Source organism: Mesoplodon densirostris, chromosome 19 (genome assembly GCF_025265405.1).
Source record: "Mesoplodon densirostris isolate mMesDen1 chromosome 19, mMesDen1 primary haplotype, whole genome shotgun sequence".
Lineage (NCBI taxonomy): Eukaryota > Metazoa > Chordata > Mammalia > Artiodactyla > Ziphiidae > Mesoplodon > Mesoplodon densirostris.
This window is the reverse complement of record NC_082679.1, coordinates 58826001-58845391: the sequence shown is the minus strand read 5'-3', so window position 1 is coordinate 58845391 and position 19391 is coordinate 58826001. Positions and strand designations below refer to the sequence as shown.

The 19391-nt window shown below is 40.3% G+C and overlaps 2 protein-coding genes across 9 annotated transcripts in view; one reads left to right on the top strand and one right to left on the bottom strand.

Annotated features, from left to right (window-relative positions):
- Positions 1-4213, bottom strand: part of CENPN (centromere protein N) — a 20820-nt gene extending 16607 nt beyond the window's left edge. For 4 of the 6 annotated variants that reach the window (XR_009530572.1, XM_060083310.1, XM_060083309.1 and 1 more), the window contains exons 1-3: positions 3939-4023; positions 1367-1547; positions 50-95 (exon numbers count right to left, since the gene is read on the bottom strand). Coding sequence is in view for 5 of the 6 variants with exons in the window: in XM_060083310.1 (XP_059939293.1) it covers positions 50-95; positions 1367-1537 (217 nt within the window). In the remaining variant the exon portion in view is untranslated. Of the gene's footprint in view, positions 1-49; positions 96-1366; positions 1548-3938 lie in introns of all 6 variants that reach the window. The other 2 variants (XM_060083313.1, XM_060083308.1) reach the window with 2 other exon arrangements.
- CMC2 (C-X9-C motif containing 2) lies at positions 3957-19391 on the top strand. 3 transcript variants are annotated; one of them, XM_060083316.1, is made up of 4 exons: positions 3969-4629; positions 10771-10886; positions 15161-15232; positions 19005-19391. In XM_060083316.1, the coding sequence occupies exons 2-4, from the start codon at positions 10806-10808 to the stop codon at positions 19089-19091; spliced, it is 240 nt and encodes a 79-aa protein (XP_059939299.1). In that variant the 5' UTR covers positions 3969-4629; positions 10771-10805; the 3' UTR covers positions 19092-19391. The 3 variants fall into 3 exon arrangements, with proteins under 3 accessions (XP_059939298.1, XP_059939297.1, XP_059939299.1); XM_060083314.1 differs by lacking the exon at positions 10771-10886 and having other exon boundaries at positions 3960-4629; XM_060083315.1 differs by lacking the exons at positions 10771-10886; positions 15161-15232 and having other exon boundaries at positions 3957-4629.

The window sequence follows — 19391 nt, the reverse complement described above, 5'->3', positions numbered from 1 at the left end:
CTGATGAAACTGGACTGGTTAAGCGTAAATGCAAATCACCAAAACTTACAAATGATGTCTAAAAGGGCTCCATCATTGAGACTTGCACGATTCTCCTGAAAGAGAATATACCATTTTTAGTAATCGTGGTGATAGGTGTGGTTCTACCCCATCTACAGCACATTTTAGGATTGCTTAGAGCAGATGAGGGCCCTCTCAGTACTTTACTGACAACCTGTCTCCCATCTCTGCTCTCCTGTTAGGTAACACATACACCTTCTGATTCTGAAGGTGTCTCATTCTGATTCTGTGTCTCATTACAGGTTCTCACAACTGTTCTCCCCCGATCTAATCCTCATTTATCACTTTTAACTTTTTTTTTTTTTTTTTAATCTATGGTATCCGTCTAGATTTCCTCTATCCCAGGTTTTCTCAACCAGGTGCTAGTGACATTTTGAGTCAGATAAAGCTGTGTTGTAGAAGCTGTCCTAGGATGTAAAGGAGCATTCCTGGCCTCTACCCACTGGAAGCCAGCAGCACCCCAATCCCACAGTTTTGACACCCAAAAACGTCTCCAGACATTGTGTCCTCTGGGAGACAAAATCATCCCAGCTGAGAACCACTGCTCTATACACACACATTTATGTTTACATATTATATAGTTTCTTTCAGTGTTATACAGAAAGATCTAGTTTATTCTTTTTAATGGTTAAGGAATATTTTATGTGGACATATCATTATTTATCTAATCTCCTAAGTATAGTTGTTTCCAATTTTTTGTGTAAACAATGCTGGTTAACATCTTTATATATAGATATTTACATATCTATAACTAGGTATATAAATGTTTATCAATCATGATATTACATATACCTCATTTTTTATTATGTTTTCCATATATGTAAATTTCGAAGTGGAATTGCTGGGTCATAAAGTATACTTATTTAAAAATGAATGAGGAGGGGCTTCCCTGGTGGCGCAGTGGTTAAGAATCCTGCCAATGCAGGGGACATGGGTTCGAGCCCTGGTCCGGGAGGATCCCACATGCCGTGGAGCAACTAAGCCCGTGCGCCACAACCACTGAGCCCGCGCTCTATAGCCCGTGCTCCGCAACAAGAGAAGCCACCGCACTGAGAAGCCTGTGCACCGCAATGAAGAGTAGCCCTCGCTCGCCGCAACTAGAGAAAGCCTGCGCGCAGCAACGAAGACCCAACGCAGCCAAAAATAAATTAAAAAAAAATTAGTTCCTTTTCCGCTATCGTGGTATGTAGCCCTCCTAACTTCACACCCTAGCAGCTACCTTACATCTCTTTCGGACTAAGGAAAGGAAAGAAAAAAACCAAAGGGTAGCGTCATGTTCAAGGTTAGTCATTTTGAACACTGTTACCTCACAAAGCAGAACCAAGTCCTGAACAAGAGATTCCTTTCTCTGCCGGAAGTTTACAGTCTGCAGTTGATTTTCAGACAAAAAATTCCAGGTTTTTAGTATTGTCATCATTTCAGTCAATGGGATTTTCAAGATGGTCCTCCTGAAAAACTCGGAAACAGTTTCATCCATCTCTTTGGCACTTTCGTAAAGACAAAACCAAAAACAGCACGATAAAGTATTAACCAAACACAAAAGTGTAACTTAGTGAATTTTCAGCATGATATTTTTAGCCAGAATTTTGATTTGCAGGTCAAACACCCAGATGTTTACCATTTTTCAGGCGCTCTGCGAACAGTGTTCCAACAGGAGGATTAAATTATTTTCTCCTTAAGCGTTCATTTAAATGTTTCAGAGTTTTTAAAAATTAGTGCTCTCCCTCCTTTCCTGGCTAGAGTGTTTTGATCTTTTGATGGCAATGACATGTGAATCATTCACTCATTTACTGATTCATGTATCAAATTACTGAGCACCCGTGTGTGCCAGGCACTTTTCTAGGCACTGGGGATAGATACAGCTTTAACCAAAAAGACAAAAATCCCTGCCAATATGGAGCGTCCTTTCTAGTTGGGAGAGACAGGCAACAGGAAAATCACAAAAATTGTTAAAAGCGATAAGTGCTGAGGAGAAAACGGAGCAGTGTTAGGAAGCAGTGAAAGTGCAGCAGGCTGGCAATGGGTGGTGGGGATGGAGAGCAGGCCTCAGAGAGAAGGTGACATTTGAGCCAATCCTTGGGGAGGGAGAGTGAGCCATGGGGCTAGCTGGTGGAGGAGCTTTCCAGGCAGATGGAACAGCAAGTGCAAAAGCCTCGAGGCCTTCAAGGGACAGGGAGAAGGAGGCCTCCAGAGAGGTCAGAGTGGTGAGTGAAAAGCCACAGAGGAGGAGGTGAGGTCAGAGATCATGAAGGGCTGTGTTTATGACTAGAGGCAGAAGTCAGTCTGTCAATCTCACCTGCTTCCACCACGACTATGGGATTTCCAAGGACAAATAGAGGAGATTCCCCTAAAAGAATCCTGGCTGCGACGTATTTCTACCATTTAAGTGTTGAACACGGCATATAATTTATTACCATCACCCACTTCTGAAAATATATGGGTAGTTGAATATACTGGGTTGCCCAAAAAAGTTCGTGCGGGTTTTTCTGTAACATCTTATGGCAAAACCCGCACGAACTTTTTGGCCAACCCAATACTTTGAAAAGATACTAAAAACAATAGTTAAAAATAAAGAAGAATGATTAGTTCTTTAGAGAGAAAAATAACTGAATTAAGAATGTGGGAGCAGCATCAGGATCATGAAAATTGAGCCTGACTCATTTCCTTGTCCAGATGCAGGACCCACCTGCCTTAATGTCAGGACTGAAATCCTCACCATGGTCCACAAGGCCCTGCGTTGTTTGGTTCCTGCATCCCTGTCATCTACCACTCTCTCCTTGGCTTTCTGAGCTCCAGCTACACTGCCCTTCTAGTTTGTCTATTACAAGAGGATCCCTTCAGCTAAGGGCCATTGCATCTGCAGTGACCCCTGCTTGGAAGGTTCTTCTGCACATATTCACATGGCTCTTGTAATTCAGGTCTCAGCCATGCTTCTTCACAGAAGACCACCCAATCTAGTTATTACCCTGACCACCCAACCTAGTTATTTCCCCACCTTGTCTTAACAGAACTATCTGAAATTATCTTGCTTATTGATTACTTTATTGCATTAAATATTTGATTAAGCTTCACTAGGGCAGGAACTATGTTTGTCTTATTCATAGCTGCATTCCTAGAATCTAGAACAGTGTCAGCCCAAGAACTGTCTAGTGGAAATACTTGTGGAATGAAGTCTTAGAGACTCTCCTGAAGCAGCCGTGCCTGAGGAGGTAAACAAGCTGGGAAGGATTAGGGTCCAACAGTCGGTGACAATATCAAGCCGACGTCTCCCATCAAAAACACTGGAGGTGGTGGTTGTTAAAATGCAGATTCCTGGACTCCAACGATTTAAACTGGGGTGGGTGTGGGGGACCGAGAAGGGCTTGAGATTTTTGCATTTTAAGACTAAGAGTCTTAATTCCCGCTAAACGTTGGGAATGCCATTCTAAAGAATTCTGGTAGAAAGAGTCCACGCAATTTCATCAATAAAGTTGGAAAACCCTTGAATAAACTCTTCTGATTCCCTGTGATTAGCTAATTTCTTTTTACATCTGAGCGCTTAGCACAGTGCTTGGCTTGGTGCTCGAGATATAACAGCTGAAAGAACGCATGACAAAAAAGGTCCCTTTTAAGTAACTTTCCTGGAAATCTGCACAGGCTAAGAGCTGCCACAAGGAGCAGCAGGAGTAAGGCGAGAGGCTGCAAAGACTAAAAAGGACGGACGCCAAGGTTAACCAAAACCAAGAACACTCAACTCTGGGGAAAGCAGCAACCCAGGGCTCGGATAGTTTAGCCGGTGACAGCTCGGCGCGGCTCCAGCGTGACGCAGGCCCTACGTGAGGCCCCGCCCCACCACGGGCGGATGTGACGCCACGGCCCAGCGTCACCGCCCTCCTCACCTCAGCCTCAACTGTAGTCCCCAGCCTCCGGCCCGAGACCAAGGGCCAATCCCGCACCTTGGGACTTGCGGCAGTCGCGAAAGAGTCGTCTCAGAGGCGTGGGACGTGGCTTCTTCAAGGCTCCCGCCACGCTCGGAGGCCCGATGCCATGCCGCCAGGGATCCTCTCACCGTCCCACATCGCCGGCCGGCTCTCTCCTCATCAGCTGTTCCCGCCTGCTGCACCTTCAAAGACACCAATTGCAGTTCCCGCCGCCCTGGAGCCCCGCCCACCAGAGCCAACACTTTGGACTGTACCCTCGGCACAGGGGACCGTGTGGGGAGAGCGACGGGAGTGAAACTCGCCGAGTCCCCGCCTCACTCTTCTTAGCAGAGAATATTGTTTGAATGCTTTAATCCCAGCCACGAAATCTGGCTCGTCGGTTCTACTTAAAGTTCAGGCTCTGCCGCGCCTTCGCGGACTCGCTCTCCCTCCCCCTACAGCTCAAGAAACTGGGCCTGTCCATGCCGGATGGCGCATGCGCATCGGGCGGCGAGCGGTGGGGGCTGGCCGCGCGGGGTCAGGCGTGGAGGGCGCGGAACCTTCGCCACCCGGAGCTGTCCAGGCTCCGGCGCCCTGGTCGCCCGCTTTTGGGTGCAGAGTCTTCACCGGTGAATACCGCTTCCGCTCTCCGGGTGTGGCCGCCAGTCGGGTGAGTCTCGGGAGTCCGGGCCGTTCCGAGGAGCGCTCTCTTCGTGGCCGAGGTGTGAGGGGAGGCCGCGGGACACTCACCTGTCCCCCCTCACGTCTCCAGCTCGCGCGCCCCGCTGTGTGCCATCCTGCCGGGACTTCGCGCCCGCCTGGGGGGTTGGGACCACTTCGCTGGGTGTTGCCGGGGCGTTGGATTCGTTCTGAGCTCCCCGCCCTCGGGCATTCTCTGGGACGCGCGCTGGTAGTTGAGAGCCGGCTTCGGTGTAGACTTTCACTGTCTGCGAGAATGAGCCCCGCCGCCGCCCTCGAGCCTGTGACATTGGGCGAGCTCCTCCTCACCACGAGCGTCAGCCTCCTCGCCTGTGAAATGGGTATAACCCAGCGCCTCGGTTGTGAGGAGGGAAGCCCTGAACAGCGTGTCTGACGCGGTGAGCGCTCAGTACGTTGTGTGATTATTACTGTTACTGGGTATCCAGGCGTTTAGGATTTGCTTGTGGTAGGCGGGAGCCTGTTAGGGCGCGTCTCAGCTTCAGGGAAAGTTCCCACCAATCCGTCTTGCGATGCGAGAATCCAGTGAGATCACCCTCAGTACGCTTTTCAAGGAAAGTGACATTCAAATCTCGTTTATTGGGTTTCAAGATTACTGAGCTTGTCGTTTCACAGTAAGTGGTTTATGAAGAGTCTTCAGTAAATCCGAGTTCTGGAAGCCTTCATTTGAAGACTTAAATGCATAAAAGAAGTTTGCGCTGGCAAAGGAATTCTGTTGTGACACCCCTTGTGTCTCCTTTTCTATCCACACAGGCTTCTGCACTTGTTTGGTTGATTTAAAGTGACCCTCATTTCCCACCTTTTAAAAAAGAAACTATGTCGATGTCTGAATTAATTCTCAAATCCATGGTAATCCTATATTCAACGTGCAGCAAACATTTATTGGGCATTTACTATGTGCATTTAGGAGAATGTCCCTTCCCTCACTAGCCTGTGTGTTCGTTGAAGTTCACGGACTAATTTTGTTTCCTCTGAAATTCAGGTGATCTGACAGTGCTCAGCACGAAGTAAGTGCTGATAAATATTAGTTCAGGGAAAGCTGCACCTGGGCCCATTCCTTAAGAAATTATGTGGGTTGCTCTCAGTAGCAGTGGGGCATGGTCTATACTCTGGGAGCACTTGTCACTTACTCAAAAGCATCTGTTTAGATTTGGTGACTTTGCAGCTGTGATAAGTAAAAGTGGGTAGGGTAGGTAGTCCCCTGCTATGTCTGCTACCTCTGCTGAATATGGGGCAGTTTGAAGTAGAGAAACACTCATTTAACTAATTCCGGTGCTTTCTGAAATTAGACTTAAAAAAATATCTTTTAGAAAGCATTAACAATTATTTTATCATTTTTCCTGGAGAACAGATTCTTCAGACTCTGAACAAGAGCTTTTCTGGCCTTGTTTTAAAATGACATTAGAAATTATAATTGTAGTGTAAATTTCTTTCTGGTGGGGTCACACAATAGCAAAATCTTTCTAAAGAAAGCCTAAGTGGCATTAAAATATAGGGTTTCCCCCTTGTGATCATAGATCTGCTGAAATGTGTTATTAGAATGCTTCCTCCCTTTTCTTCACTGGTTAATGTATTTCTTACTCGCGGTTTTTTTATTTTCTAAAATTGTGCCACCTGGTGGTTGAAATCTTCTGCCTATCAGAACACTCGTTAGAAAAATTTTACCTCAGGGTCTTGGTAGAATAAGGTGAAGCAGTGAGTAAAATAAGACTATAGTTTTTATATCTTTAGTGAGGGCACCCTACTGCTTCAACCCTCCCAGCTTACCCCCAAGTAAAAGTTACAGTTGCTTTTCAGGGGCCTATTAGCCAGTTATCAAAATATCTAATTGTCACAGATGAACATTTTTAAGAGTTTAAATGGACTGTTGTGGTATCAATGTGTGCATACCTGAGGAAGTGGATGGGATTGGCATGGGGAAGGAAGAGTTGTAGCTGTGACAAGTAAACCGTTCTGATGGTTTCGAAATGCCAGTGTAAAAGTGGGACTGAAGTTTTGTGTTTGACTAAGTACCAACAGTTTGAATGGAACTTATCCCTCTCTTTCTCACTGCAAATACCCATACACAAAGTCTTGTCACCAATGAACGCTCCCTTCACCTTTGCTTCAATAGTGCGGCTGATGTTCATAATTACCTTGGTGCTGCCTTTTGAGATTGTTTTCTGTGTTATCAGTAGTAACAAGCGTTTGTCCCTTGAGGGCAAATTTTATTTTTGGGAATGGCTTAAATTTAATTGTGAACTTAGATTTGAGAAGAAAGGTAAGGATGCAACGTAAGAATATACCCTGTAACATCCTTAATTAACTTAAGCCAGTCTCTTGGGCACATTAGGACAGATAAATGAGAAGTTCACACAGCAGCCTGTTTCATGTTGGACAGCTCCAGGAAGATGACAACTGCCTCTGTAACTGCCACACTTTGGTTTCCAGTCCTGTCCTCGGACACATCTCAGAGTCAGTTCAGTTCAGCCTTTCCCATCCGGTGACAGGGCATTTCAGAGATACTAATAATGCTTTACCTTTGTCGCACTCACTCTTCACTATTTCAGATACTCTCACATATGTTATTTTAAACCTCATGTTATAGGTCAAGAGCTAATTCCATTTTATGGAAGAAGAGACTTAGGTCTCAGATTAAGTTAGCCAAAGTGATATAACTTGTGAATAGCTGTGTCCACAGCCTTTGCCTTCAGACCCACGTCTTCTCCCTTCAAATCCATTACTTGTCATACTTAACCAGGCTGTTCTTTTTATCTGTCTCCTCTGTTGTGGGTTCCCCTAAGTTCGTAAATATTCCCAATTTCATGAATGGCTTCCTGTTTAAACCTAGTGTCAGAGCCATCTCCATCCTGAGCCTTCCCCCGGGGGTACTCAAATTCTCAGTATTCTGGACATGGCTGATTAGGACAAACATAATACTTTTCTTTTTCTTGATGTAGACAGATCCTCTCTTTCTAATAATATGGGATAATATTACATTGACTTCTTTGAACCTAGGCCTAGAATTAGTCCCTGTTGAAGTTGTAGCTCACCAGAGGTGCTTTGGGAAATGGTTTTTTTCTGTCTGAATTTATTTCGTTCACAAACTGCTGGGAAGGCATGTCCTTCCTATTTTGAATGCGGGAAAAATCTGTCACGGTGGGAGATACGTTGGGTAGTAACTCTCACTTACTGTGTGACCCGGGGATTAGTTTTGCTATGAAAATATGAGTAATGTGTATTTTGACCTACAGAAAAGCTCTTTCTTATGGTTCAACTGAACTTAAAAAGGTACCTACTTCCTCCGGTTATTGGGAGGATTATAAGACTTGTGCCTGCACGTGGTAAGTGTTCAAGAAATTATTTTCTACTCTAATAATGTGGATATATTCTTATGGCTTTGATGAGATTTAAAAAATAAGAATATGCAATATATATTTAGCTTTTATTCAGTTCATAAAATGTTACTTTTAGTTACAATAGTGTTACTAGAATAAGCTTTTAAAGATGACTACTGGAGGGTGTCAGCACTCATTTAAATGTGCTCTAAGAACAATGCCATTGTTTTAGAGTTATGTTTTGTATATTACACCCAGGAGTACAGCAGTGCATCTGCATATACACCAACAGTTAGCCAAAGCCGTAGATAGAGGGAAAGGGGAAGAAGAGAATATCTAACTAAAAAGAGAGGATGGAGGCAAGAGGGGAATGATTGATAAAGCAAGGAACTTGTTAGATAAGGGATAGGTAAGTGTTTAGAGCTTTAGGTTAAGTCACAGCTTTCACCAAGAAGAATAGGAAAAGGAAACTATATGAAACCATTTTCTTGTTTGACACAATCACCTAGGATAAGTAGGTAGACAGGAAGATGTTTTATTGGCACCATGACTGGGTCTACAGTAACGTATATATTTGATGTAAACTTTTGTGGAGGGAGGAAAAATATGTATCATGATATACATTTACGCTTATATACAAGGTGCATGTGTATATTTATCTCAGTAGCCAAGTGTGTTCTTAAGTTTTACCTTACCAGTGAGAGATGCCATTCCAGTACGTCAGAAGCTTGTTTCTGAACTGTAAAAGCACACATTTGAGGGCTGGTTGATAGAAATATGCAAAAATATTTTGTCAAATATATTTACGGAATAAAATGTTAATGGCGTTTTCTAGGTGACTAAACCAGTGTACATCTCCCTTCAGAAAAAATAAGGCAGAAGTAGGATAACTAATATATACATAAGTGTAGGTATATAATACTGGTATAATATTAGATGACTTAAATTGCTGTACTGTATGAGACCTCATTTTTCTGAGGCAAAATTTTTATATCATTGAAAAGACTTTGTCGTCGTCAGTGACAGGCAGACAGAACTTGAACTTGGCTGCATTTCCAGTTTGCATTTCAAATACTCAAATACTTACTTGGCACAGCGGCCTGATTTGTGATCTTTAGCTGTGTGTGTGTGTGTGTGGGGTGTGTGTGTGTGTGTGTGTGTGTGTATTTAGTAGTTAGTGGAACAGTGATCTTCTGATATTTTTATCACTTGAAATCTGAAATAGTAGATATTATAATTCTTTGCAATTATTTGTTTAGTCATTTTTAAGGATTTTATTTGTTGGGAGTGGGAGGTTGATGGGCAGTTTGAATTTCTTGGAACTTTTTTTAACAGCTTTATTAAGGTATAATTTACATACCATAGAATTCGCTCACTCTAAGTGAATTCAGTGATTTTAGTAAGCTTCTACAGTTGTGCAGCCATTACCACAATCCTATTTTAGAACATTTTCGTCCCCCAAAGTTTTCTTTGTGCCATTTGCATATTAATCCCCACTCTCACCTTTGGGCCTAGGCATTGATCAGCTTTTTGCCTCTACAAATTTGCCCTTTTTAGACATTGCATATAAATGGACTCATGCATTACAGTCTTTTGAATATGGCTTATTTCATTTAATTTAGTGCTTTTGAGGTTCCTCCCTGTTGGCACATGTATAAGTTCATTCTTTTTAATTGCTAGGTAGTATTATCCCATTGTATAGATATACCGATTTGTTTATCCATTACTTGATTATTAGACATTTGGATTGTTTCCAGTATTGACTATTATGAATAATGCTATGAACATTCACATATAAGTCTTTGTGGGGATATATGTTTTCATTTCTCTTGGGTGTGGTCTTAGGAGTGCAGTTTCCAGGTCATATGTTAAGTTTGTGTTTAACTTCTTATGAAACTGCCAAATTGTTTTCCAAAGTGTCTGTACTATTTACCGTTCCCAGTTGCAATGAGTAAGGTCCCTTTTCTCCACATCCTAACTGGTGCTTGGTATTGTCTGATTTTGTGATTATAGCTATTCTGGTGGATGTGTAGTAATCTTTTCTGAGTTAAAAAGAATAGGTTTAAGAAAAGAATAGGTGAATAGTGCTGCATAAATATAGCAAACACCTGAAAATGATGTTTTATCTTAGACCTTGGCTGCTAATTTTCTTCTTTGTGAAATGAAGCAATTAAACTTAATTTCAGGGATTTTAGGTTCTTGTTTTCATTGTAATAATTGCATTTTATGAGTATATATGCTAAATTTGAGGAAAAAATTTCCACATCTGCTTCTTGTTTCTCTTCATGGTTTAGTTAGATTTTCTCAGCCAGATGTTAGTTAGGAAGAAAGCAGTCTACATTAATTCACACTGATGTGAGACTGACTAATGGCCCTTTAACCCTTATACATTTAAAAAGGATTAATAGGCCAGTTCTCTTCATTGGTAGAATTTCATCCGAACAAAATGAGTTGTAATCAATTTCAGGAATGTGGGAAAAGTAATTGAAGTCAGGCTTATTAATATAGGCAAGCTGTTTCTGCTTGAGCATCTATTTCCAGGATTGGGTCTCTTGAGGAGTCCGCTTTTTTCTGAACCTGCATATTCTCTAAACACTCCTGATAACCTGCCAAATCTGTTAAGTCATTGGATAAGGAAGCTGAGGCTCAAGTTTAATAATTTGCCTAAGGTCAGCATTCTTTTCTGATAAAAGTCACTGCAGGTTCTTACTGAAAATAGTTTTAGGTCGCATTAACAAGTACAGTCACACATATTCAAGACACTCTTGTATCCACAGGTTGCTCTGCTGTGCTCCATCTCCTTCTCCTAAAGATGCATCCTGACTTATCTCCACACTTGCATACTGAAGAATGCAACGTCTTGATTAACTTGCTTAAGGAATGTCACAAAAATGTAAGAGTTCAGAAAATGACCATAAAGCAAAAATGAAACCTAGGTACAGCACAATGATGTAAAACGTTATCTCCATTAATGGAAGGAAATGATAATGTCTTAGTTATGGGTCTTAGCTTAGTAAAGATTGATGCTTGTGATCTTTTTTTTTTTTTTTTTTTTTTGCGGTACGCGGGCCTCTCACTGTTGTGGCCTCTCCCGTTGTGGAGCACAGGCTCCGGACGCGCAGGCTCAGCGGCCATGGCTCACGGGCCCAGCCGCTCCGCGGCATGTGGGATCTTTCCGGACCGGGGCACGAACCCGTGTCCCCTGCATCGGCAGGCGGACTCTCAACCACTGCGCCACCAGGGAAGCCCTTGTGATCTTTTTTAGAAACCACTTCCCTTTATGATGAGTAGAAATCAAGCATGGTAGTGTATTAGGGAGCTTCTGAAATGATATATAGTAATTGGAATCCCTGTTCCTTGTTCCTTGACTTCTACAGTTCTGTGTTTAAAGGAAGTTGAAACATTTTTTATAATTATATGTTAACTAGATTTAAATTATGACTGGCCTAATTTGACAGGTTTACTTAGTTGTTAGTGGAATGGAAATAAAATTCCATGGTTAAAACCAAAATAGAAAATAAGCCCAGTTTTGGAATGCGTTAAATTAATCTGATATTTTTCCCATTGTCAAATATTTAGCTTTTTTTCATGTATTTGATGTATGAGACAGTTAGAAGGAGCATTTGTGTTTTTCTTTAACTTTGCATGATACATTATTTCCTTCATGTTATTCATAAACTGTAGATATATCAGATTCCAATAATAGTATTATTTAAAGGAGTAAAATTTTAAGACTAAAAGTAAGGTAGTAAGGAATGCCAATGACCTGTGAAGTCAGGTATTTATACTGGTTCAAAGAATGTTGTTGATGACAATATACTTTTCGGTAAACTATTTCTGCCATACATCTAGATTAAGAATTGATACTGTGGGATTGACATATATTCACTAATATGTATAAAATAGATAATTAATAAGAATTGATATTGTAAGTCTTTTTTAACTTTAGCCATTCTATGGATGTGTCATAGTATATTATTTGGTTTTAAATTGTGTTTCCTTGGGGGCTGATGACTTTAAGCATCTTTTCATGTACTTATTGGCCATTCATATAACGTCTTTTGCCCATATTTTAAAATTGGGTTGTTTTGTCTTGTTATTGAGTTGTAAGAATTCTTTTTATCATTTGGCATACAAGTTCTGTGTCTCATAAGTGTATTGTGAATATTTTCTCCCAGTCTGTGGCATCCTTTTTTATTTTCTTAAAGATGTGTTACAAAGAGCCGTTTGTAAGTTTGATGAAGTCTAATTTACCAGTTTTTTCTTTTATTGTTTATGTTTTTTGTGTTCTAAGGATCTTTGTATATTTCCTGGTCACAAAGATTTTCTCCTGTTTTTTCTTCTAGAAGTTTTATAGTTTTACCTTTTAAAATTTAGGTCTGTGATTCAAGTTAATTTTTGTGTACGGTGTGAGGTATGAGTCAAGGTTTATTTCTCTCCCTGTGGATACCCAGTTATTCCAGCACCATTTGTTGAAGAGACTGTCCTTTCCCCACTAAATTACCTTGGTGGCTTTGTCAAAAATCAGCTGACCATATGTGAATGGGTCTACTTCTGGGCTCTCTAGTCTGTTCCACTGATTTATATGTCTGCTCTTAACACCAATTGATTCCAGCATTATCTTACTGGGGCCACCTGGTCCCATGACTGTTTTGTCCTCTTTTCTGTCCCAATTCACCTTCCATGCTGCATCTGGAGTGCTCTCTCAGACGTAAGTTTAATCACTGTTCCCCTTAATGGCTCCCTTTGCCTGTAGAATAAACTCTAAAATTTCTTTGTGTTTCGAGGCCTTCATGTACTGGCCCCTACTTACTCTTGGGCTTGACTACACGCCCCCGCGCCCCTCATCCTTCCTGCGTATTCTTGTCTGCAGTTGTACTGGAGCATGTTTTTGTCTTCTAAGCCTTTGTACTTGCTTTTTTCCTATGCTTAACTTAGAGCCTTCCTCACTGTCTCAACTTCTCATTTGCTTGATCAGGTTTTATCATCCTCCAGGCTTTATTCTGCTTAATTTGTCATTTCCACTTCCTTTTCTTTCCTGGCCCGGATTCTCTGTACTCCAGTAATACTGTATATAATAGATTTCCTACGTTATGGCAGTTACTCTTACACTTTTTCGTCTCAGGACTCCTTCACACTCTTAAAAGTTATTGAGGACCCCAAAGAACTTTTGTTTATGTGGACTATATCTACCAATATTTAGTGAATTAGAAATTTAAACTGAGAAATTGAAAAATACTAATTTCTTTAAAAATTATAATAATAAACCCATTACATATTAATAGTTATTTTTCATAAAAAAGACCTTGTTTTCCAAAACAAAAAAATGGTGGAAAGAGTGGCATTACTTTTGCATTTTTGCAGTTCTCTTTAATGTTTAGTTTAATAGAATACAGCTGGATTCTCATATCTGTCTCTGCACTCAATCTGTGGTGATATTACACTTCATGTAGCCTCTGGAAAAATCCACTGTACCCTTGTGAGAGAATGAAAGTGAGCAAAGCAAATAAGATCTTCAATTATTAGGAAGATAGATTTTACCTTCCCCTGGAAAGGTCTTGGGTAGCCCTGGGGACTACACTTTGAGAACCGCTGCTTTATAGCAGTCACTTCATGATTTGTCTCTTTTCCTCTGACTCTGAGCTATGAGAGTAGGGCCCAGGTCCACCTGGCTCACTGTTGTGTCCCTAGTGCCTGGGACACTGTCTTCCAGACACCGACTAATTGATTCACTTATTCAATCAGTTGCTCTACCAGTTTGTTCTCTATAAACAGACACCAGGCACTGGAGGCTTATGCACGTGTATACAAGAGAAGTGCAGTCCATGGGCATTTCTTTTACCAATTCCACTGGGGCGTTTTTCACATAATGTCACAAGAGTATAATTCTCATTTGGGCTAATGTTGAGGTGAAAGTGAAAATATAAATTAGTTTTTGTCTTGAATTTTTAAAATAAGATGTATGTGTATGGGATGATATGAATAAATATAAACTAAACTATGAAATATTGCCTTACATTCTAAAAGTTTAACCCTTTCTGGTATTTCCGTTTGGCCAGAAGGTGTGTGAAAAAGCATTGTCCCTGTTTGTTGTCAAGGAGGTAGTTTATACACAGGAAATATTTATCCTGAAAAGGTAATTAGGTAATCAGTAGGAGATCTTAAATGCTTGCCAGAAAAACTCTGACCATTTATTCAGTGTGGACCAGAAAAGTACATTTAAAGTGGTGAAGAAACAGGGAAAAAAGAAGTAGCATGACTATTACTAATTATGCGTTGTCTGGTTTCCATGAAATCCTTAATTAGAAAGAAAAGGAAAAGATGTGCTTATTGTTACAAATTCAGCATTTATGGCATGTCATTATAGGAGATCACCATGCTGTCTGACCTACCCATAAAAATCGTGACATGCAAACACACTAATTATGGCCCTACTAAAACTCAGGTTCTTGATGTCAGTCTTTATCTGCTTTGGAGCATATATACTTTTTGCCATGATGATAGTCACAGGACTTGAAACCACTAGAAGATTTTTATTTTTGCTTTTCAAACAAAGCAGACTTTGAATTCAGACATTGATTTTCTTATCTTGTAAATTACTGGCTTGGTTATGTGGCCCTTACAGGCCATCTAATAATAGTGTTATGTGTTTCTAATTTATTTTGATGACATTTTGAATGGAGGCAAATGAGAGAATGGCTTTGGCACCAAGCTTTCCATAAGTAACTCTTCTATGGGACAGGAATGTTTGCTCGCGAAGGAAGTTACTGGTCGTGTCAATATGGCTACACTACCCTTTGACATCACTCTATAATAGAGGATGGATAACATGCCCTTAAAGAAAGGGTATTGGGTAATAAAATGCTTTTCACTCGGTCATTGTGAGGTTTTGGCAGGTTAATAGTCTTCTCTTTTATCAAAGAAAAGTCTTTTTATTTTTCATTTCTACCTATAGAGCATTTATTCCTCTTTTGTAGGAATGCCAAGATACGCCTGTTTGTGTATTTTATACTTGTGGCTTAACTATTTGCTTAACTATTAACTGTTTGCTTACTGACAGGATGACCCATTAAACCCATTTCTGTAGGAATAAGTGTTTCAATTCTGTGTGCCAGAGACCTTAGCATATTATGGGATGAAATATTTTACGCCTTTTCTTCCTTTTAGCACAGCATTCTGAAATTTTTTGGTCATTGCAATGATCTTGATCGGGAGATGAGAAAATGCTTGAAGAATGAGGTAAGGAAAATGTTAAAGGATGGAAATGGTTGAACAATAGAAAAGAACATCTTGGAACAATATTAAGTTTTTTGCAAATTTTTGTATAACATCAAAAATTGACTTTATATGTATGTCTTCGCCTAAAACCAAGAGGAGAAATGAAAGTGTCTTCTGGGGACAGTTTTGGGACATTGCTGATTTTTTTTGCATGTACATAAATGAAAACAACTATCTTATAATAGTCACTGTAACTCCTTTGGATGAATTTTTAAGGTTTAGGACATTGAATCTGTTCAGCAGAAAGACTTGTCAGTCAGTGTTTAGCTATAGCAGGTAACTAAAACTCTCTGGGCCTCAATTTCCTTGTATAACATGAGGAGGCTAGACTTAGGCTCTTCTCAGCTTTAAAATTTTGAACTTCTTTATAATTATACTATGTACAACCCATAGGGATCTAGTTTGACTTGTTTGGAAAGACTCGTTTCCTGAATAGAGTTTTAGGCTATGACTTGGACTTGGGCAAACAACCAAAGTTTATTGTCTTTTTGCAGGTACTGCAAACTGAACAGAGTGCATTTTAAATCTTTGAAAAGAAATTTAATTCCATTTCTGTTTTGTTCATCAGATATTTTAAGTCCAGAACCTTTAAAAATATATAACTACTAAAAATCTGCCCTCCAATTTGCGTTTTCTGTACTTTTGAACTTTTTTTCCCCTGTGAGCCTCATATTGAAAGGTATTAGATATGATATTTGAAGCCATTCAGCATCTATGAATCATTTTTTGTGTTTTCCACTTTGGGGCTCTCCCCCCCTACACCCCCGCCTTCCTGGAATCCCTTTACAGCATCTTTCCTGTTTGAAAAACTTCCTGGAGTTGTAATAATTTTTTTTGTGTGAACAAATGGGTATAAGTGTTTTAAACTGATTTTTGAAAAGAGTTTTTTCATCATATGTAAATGGTAGTTTATGTGGAAACTAAACCTAGGGCTGTGTTCCTGTTTTAGTAAGATTATGGAAAAATAAAACCCATAGTGTTTTTTTTTTTTTTTTTTTTTATCTTTTTGCGGTATGTGGGCCTCTCACTGCTGTGGCCTCTCCCGTTGCGGAGCACAGGCTCCGGATGCGCAGGCTCAGCGGCCATGGCTCACAGGCCCAGCTGCTCCGCGGCATATGGGATCCTCCCAGACCGGGGCACGAACCCGCATCCCCTGCATCGGCAGGCGGACTCTTAACCACTTGCGCCACCAGGGAGGCCCCATAGTGTTTTATTTGGTATAGCTGTTTGTTTCTTACATGCTTTCAGTTGTATAAGATAGCTTTTTTCCTAAGTTTAGATTTTTTTTTTGCCCTTACAGTTCAGTGATTTTGCCATTGGTTTGGTGATTAGATCCTCATATGAAATTTTTTTTTCCTATTTGGTAGAAGAACGTGTGGATATTTTTCTTATTTTGTCTGAGTCTGTTTTCGTATAAATGTCAGGTTTTCTCCTTGACTACTTTCTAAGCCCTCTATGTAGTTTTTTATATTGCTTCATTACCTGATTTATAGATGTTTTTCTGTCTGTTCTTTCATCCTTCAATTTTCCGAACCTGTGCTCATTTATTTCCTCTCTGCTTTTAATGCTTCCCAGTTTCCCATTTACTGCTTCTAATGCTCTCCTCCTACCATTTCCTTCATGTGTCATTTAAGTACTTCATTCTTTGAAGCTTTTAACTAGAAAAAAGGTCCGGCCAGTTCTTTCTGATGCTCTCTTTGCTGCTTTGTTGCTGCTTTTGTTCTTTTTATTGAAATAATCGCTAATACTACTTTTGCAGCATCCTCTTTTGTCCCTCTTACTTGTTTTGTTTGGTTTGGTTTTTGGCTAATTGACCTTCCATGCTGTCTGTGTTGTTTGGTGGCGTTTTGTGAATAACATTATAGTTATCCTTTTTTTTTCTTCTTTTATTCAGGGGCCATGTTGACTCCCTTTGGAGATACAGTAACATGTATTTTAATATAGACTCTGTTTTAATTTGCTTTATGACTTATTTTATTGGCTTGCTACAGAGTATTGTCTTCTGAAGACTTACCCATTAGACGCTCCTTTGAACCTGATTGTTGGAGGCTTCATATGATTAAAGAGGGATATCAAATATTTTTCTCAGAGCACGTATCCCTCCATGTTCTACAACTTTTTTTTTTTAACCTTTTAAAGCAATGAAACACCCTTCCCCTCTCCCCCTGACAGTCTTATGAAGAAAATTAATGTATGACGGATAAAAGGAATGTTTTTGTTAAAGGGACCTGGTGTTTCATCTGTTATTTGAAATGGCCCTTTGATGAGGAAAAAAAAAGTTTGAAAACTGCTACTATTCCAGAAAATATGTTAGAACTCTTCAGTCAAAACTTTAGACCTAGAAAACTTCTTAAAGATTATCTAGCCCAACTCCTTACATTTGAGCTTACTGGCCCAGAAGATGCAGTACCTCAAAGGTGTTAACCTCAGGACTCAGGGGAGGGCAGCCAGAGTCCCTGGTTAGTGCTGTCACTAATCGTTTGTTTTTGTGGCTTCTTTCCATTTCCCTGACAGCTGAAAGATTTTGATGTCCACTTATTCACATGTACTCAGTTTTTTCAACTTGAATTTGCTTTTCCTTTTTTTCCACTCTGCCTAAGAACCCCTCTTGCACCTTTAAAATGTCTTTATTAGTGTATATATTATAAGCATGTAAATATACACTTATGAAACCACTTATATTCAAGTTTCTCTGCTTTAAACAAGTACTTTTTCTCAGTGCCAGGCTCTGGGTTTCCTGTTAGTTATAACCTGCTGGCCATATCAGAACACTAGGCTAAAATCCTCCAAGGTGAAAACTACATTTAGATTCAACCGATTACAGAAACATAAGATTTGGGGAGAATTGGGTTTGATGACTATTCATGATGAAAAAATCCTAGGAAGTTCAGCTGACTATAAGTTTCCATATGAACCATTAGGATAATATGGTTACTAACAGCCAGTTACTCTTTTGGCAATATTTATAGAAATATGATGTGTCTAGGTCATAAGAACTAGTAGGCCCACTGTAGTCCATATCTGCCAGACTTTGTTTAGAGCACTGGAGTATTTAATTCTGGTGTGGTATTTTTTTATAAGGGGTTATTCATATTAAAGTGTTGTATAAAAGGCACTTTACAGATAAGCCTTTAGAAGGCAGAAGCTATGTTCTGTGGAACAGTTGTAGAAACCAGCAGCGTTCAGCCTGTAAAAGAGATAGTGAGTGGGTTACCTGTAATCAGGTATTTGGAAGATTGTAGCAGGCAAGGAGAAATAGAGGGAAGTAGGAGAATTTACAGGGAAACGCTTATTGGTTCAACACGAGAAGCTCTGGAACAAGTAGAAGTGTCCCAACAGTTAAACAGGCTGCCTCTCAGAGTAGGGAGCCTCCTGATTTAGAAATGTTCAAGTAGAGGTTAGATGACACGCTAGGTTGTGAGCTTCTGGAGAACAGGGACAGGACTCATCCACCCTAAATATTTATTGAATTCACATTTTGGGAGGAAATTAACTCAGCAAATATCTCTGCACCTACAAGGAGTTAGGTGCTGTACTGTATTGAATGAAATTTTACTAGATGGCCTCTAAGGTCACTGTTTCCAATCTCAGATTCAGTGAAATAAGAGCCATGTAGAAATTTTGTCAGTAAAAATGTTATTTTTATTTTGCAAATATATCTAAATATTTAACGTATGTAAATGATGACGTAATCTATTGTCTCTTTTCTCCCCCCCTTCCTTTTATTTTCTAGTACATGGAAAAGAGGAACAAGAGCAGGGAGCGTGGCAATGCAATGCGAAAGAGACTTTTTAATCCTCCAGAGGAATCTGAAAAATAGATCATATTTTCATTGGATGCCTTGGCTGAGAGAAGACCCGAAGACTCTTGGGTGGTAGTTGAAGGAATCCCGTTGCATTTGGTCTTCAGAATCCTTTGAGTGGAAAGTGACCCATGAGAAATCGAGCCTTGGAGAAGTATGAAAACCCTGGATCTGGAATGTTGGTTGGGCAGAGCTGTTAGTACTCTCTCTCCTCTTCCAGCGCACCTGAGACTTCTAACATGTTTGTTCCCTTTGCCTATGGCCTGTTGACATTTGAGTAACTTATCTCCCTCAATAAAATCATTGATTCTAATCATA

Bases quoted from the DNA above. Each gene is read 5' to 3' on its own strand.
- CMC2 (XM_060083314.1), top strand. From the start codon at position 4,456: ATGCGCATCGGGCGGCGAGCGGTGGGGGCTGGCCGCGCGGGGTCAGGC. The intron at 4,630-15,160 runs GTGAGTCTCGGG...TCTTCCTTTTAG, and splicing joins CGGGTGTGGCCGCCAGTCGG to CACAGCATTCTGAAATTTTT. The intron at 15,233-19,004 runs GTAAGGAAAATG...TTTATTTTCTAG, and splicing joins GAAAATGCTTGAAGAATGAG to TACATGGAAAAGAGGAACAA.